The 2,759-nt window shown below is 37.9% G+C and overlaps 1 protein-coding gene across 1 annotated transcript in view; it reads left to right on the forward strand.

Annotated features, from left to right (window-relative positions):
• The window catches only part of LOC109861716 (AP-3 complex subunit beta-2), a 37,839-nt gene that overhangs the window by 32,713 nt on the left and 2,367 nt on the right, over positions 1–2,759 (forward strand). The window contains exons 8-9 of the mRNA XM_020441490.1: positions 952–1,223; positions 1,331–1,695. Coding sequence (XP_020297079.1) covers positions 952–1,223; positions 1,331–1,695 — 637 coding nt within the window. The remainder of the gene's footprint in view (positions 1–951; positions 1,224–1,330; positions 1,696–2,759) is intronic.

The following is a 2,759-nucleotide window of genomic DNA, read 5'->3' on the forward strand; positions in this document are numbered from 1 at the left end:
GTCAACGTTTTGTCATAAACAGATGCTCATACGGTTTTGCGGACTGTTTGGTCACAGTATTGCTAAAGCAGATCTGCTTGCTATCAACCATCTATTTGTTATCAATTTCACTAACATATATGGAATCATTTTGGCCGCAATAGTCTCATGTATGTGCCAACAGAGTTGTTGCGTTTTTTGTCTCTATGTGCTAACAGTTTTGGCAGCACCAAAGCATGTTTCCGTACTGTAGCGTTTCTACACACAGTTTCTGTTGCCAAGGTCTGCGCAGTCAAAAATTGTTTGCTGGGTACATGTGCAATACAGTGTTATGCAACTTGGAACAAGTAAAGGAAATAAAACGTTGAGTCAAAAAACATCTTGGTCCCAAATTGAATCAAAAGACTTCGCTATTTATAGTAGTGGTCGCGAAGTTGCTTGAAATGTTTGCTATCCTATTTGGGATAATGAAAAATATGATCTTAAAAACAAACCAAAATTTCGACATTGATAATATTTATTACTATGTTTCATTTATGTTACAGAAAACAGAAATTCCTATTTTACTATAGCGTTTTTGAATGATATTGAATTGCTTTCGGAATAATGAATGACTTTATTTCAGTAAATATGATTAGTCGATTTGTCAAGTAAAGTAACGTCAATTTGGCAAATCGACTGCTTATATTTACTGAAATAAAGTCATTCATTGTTCCGAAAGCAATTCGATATTCATTTCATCAATAGCTCCGGGATCGATTCAACTTGGTCAAAAATAAACATTAATAGTTTCACAGAAAGCGTTTTGCGTTACGTATTTTGGGGTTACACGATTCATTTTGTGCGTGCGTGCGTGCGTGCGTGCGCATGTGTATGAACACGCGCGCGCGCGCGCGCGCGCGAGAGAGAGAGAGAGAGAAACAAAGTTGTTCTATTTTTAGGAATACGTTTATTACATGTCTTTTTTTACAGTTGTTCCAATAACTCCTGTGATGACACCTAGTTTAGGTGGTTTTTTTACCCCTGGTAATCAAACAATCACGGATAATGTCCGAGAAGTTTCAACATCATATGTTCCATTAAAAAAGACTATTTTATTGAACAGTATAGTAGGACATGGTTTAAAAATTGAATACAGATTTACGCGATCGCAGCATTTAGTTAGTTCGAATTTGGTTAGTATCGAATTAACATTTTCTAACGAGAGTAACTATGCCATTAAAGAAATCCAGATAGGAAATGAGGTATATATCAAAAATTTTTCAGATATTATTATATTAATATTATAATCATTTTTTCTTTTTTTTATATACAAAACGAATATATGATATATTGTTTTATATTGTTTTAGATTTTGCAAAAGGAGATGTTTATTCTCAATTTTCCACAAATAACAGTGCTTGATATAAATGCAATATTCTCTTCTACATTAGGCGTTAATTTTAACGATTCTACACAATCAGCAAATTTTAATATTGATTTTGTGATTAACGACGAGAAATATTCATGTCCGGTCAGTATAAAACCACCAATCGGAGAAATAATAAGATCTGTGACTTTGCCCGAAGGTATGTTTAATGCAGAAAGAGCAAAATTAAAAGGAATGAACGAGCACTTAGCAAAAATATCATATTCTGGAAACAAAAACGCACTTTTACAAAAAGTGTTTGAAATTGCAAACGTCGCAAGAATATCTACTGAGGATGAAGTAATGCGGTAAGCAAATATTTATCAAAATTTCACGTATATACAAGGTGTCTGACAATTACTTTAGCATCTCTTGTAGGTAGAAGGAGTAAAACTGAGTCGAAAGTCCTATTTATTACCATTTTGCGAGATTTGCAATAGTTATCGAGATTTTAATTAACAAAAATCCGCGAATAAACATGCATCGAGCCAGTGTTGCAAACTCTGGCCGGCTAGCACCGAGAGCACCGAGGTGGTGGGAGCCATGTGGGAGCCACTGGGAGCACGCATACAAGCGAGAATCGCCGTCCGTGTGCGTGACGTCACGCTCGGCACGTCGGCTTGTGGAAAAGTGCAGACGTATTATGTTCCGTCTCTTTTCCACTTCAAGCCGGCTCGACAAGATGAAAGACGAGGCATGTTCACGTTACGTTGCGCGCTTGTTGCGTATGACAACGTGAAACACTTTTCCGAGATTAAAAATCTTGGAAACAGTGCATGATATTATTGATAATGATAAAACATCTTAATATGCATTATATATTTGTATTAATTATTAATATGAGTGAACGTGCGGTAAAAGTTTTTTTTTTATCATTATCAATAATATCATGCACTGTTTCCAAGATTATTAATCTCGGAAAAGCGTTTCACGTTTTTATACGCAACAAGGGCGCAACGTAACGTGAACATGCCTCGTCTTTCATCTTGTCAAAGGCTTGAAGTGAAAAAGAGATGGAACATAATACGTCTGCACTCTTCCACGAGCCGACGTGCCGAGCGCGTGGCGTGCTCCCAGTGGCTCCCATCACTTCGATGCTCTCGGTGCTAGCCAGAGTTTGCAACACTGCATCGAGCTGTCTTACGCGCGTAGCGCTTCGCGCGCTCACGGTGTTACCCGTAGCAACGGGAGGAGCTAATATAACAGCATATACTAACACAGGGGTCGGCAAAACGCTGAAAACGGGCACGGGCGCCCGCGAACGCCCGCGATCGCCCGGCCTTTACGCACGCATATTATGATCATCATTATTCAGAACTAAGGAGCGCACTTATTCTTTTTGGCACCTTAAGATAATACTACTACTAATATA

The sequence above is a fragment of the Pseudomyrmex gracilis genome, unplaced genomic scaffold (assembly GCF_002006095.1).
Source record: "Pseudomyrmex gracilis isolate BER0280 unplaced genomic scaffold, ASM200609v1 scaffold_956, whole genome shotgun sequence".
NCBI classification, from domain to species: Eukaryota; Metazoa; Arthropoda; class Insecta; order Hymenoptera; family Formicidae; genus Pseudomyrmex; species Pseudomyrmex gracilis.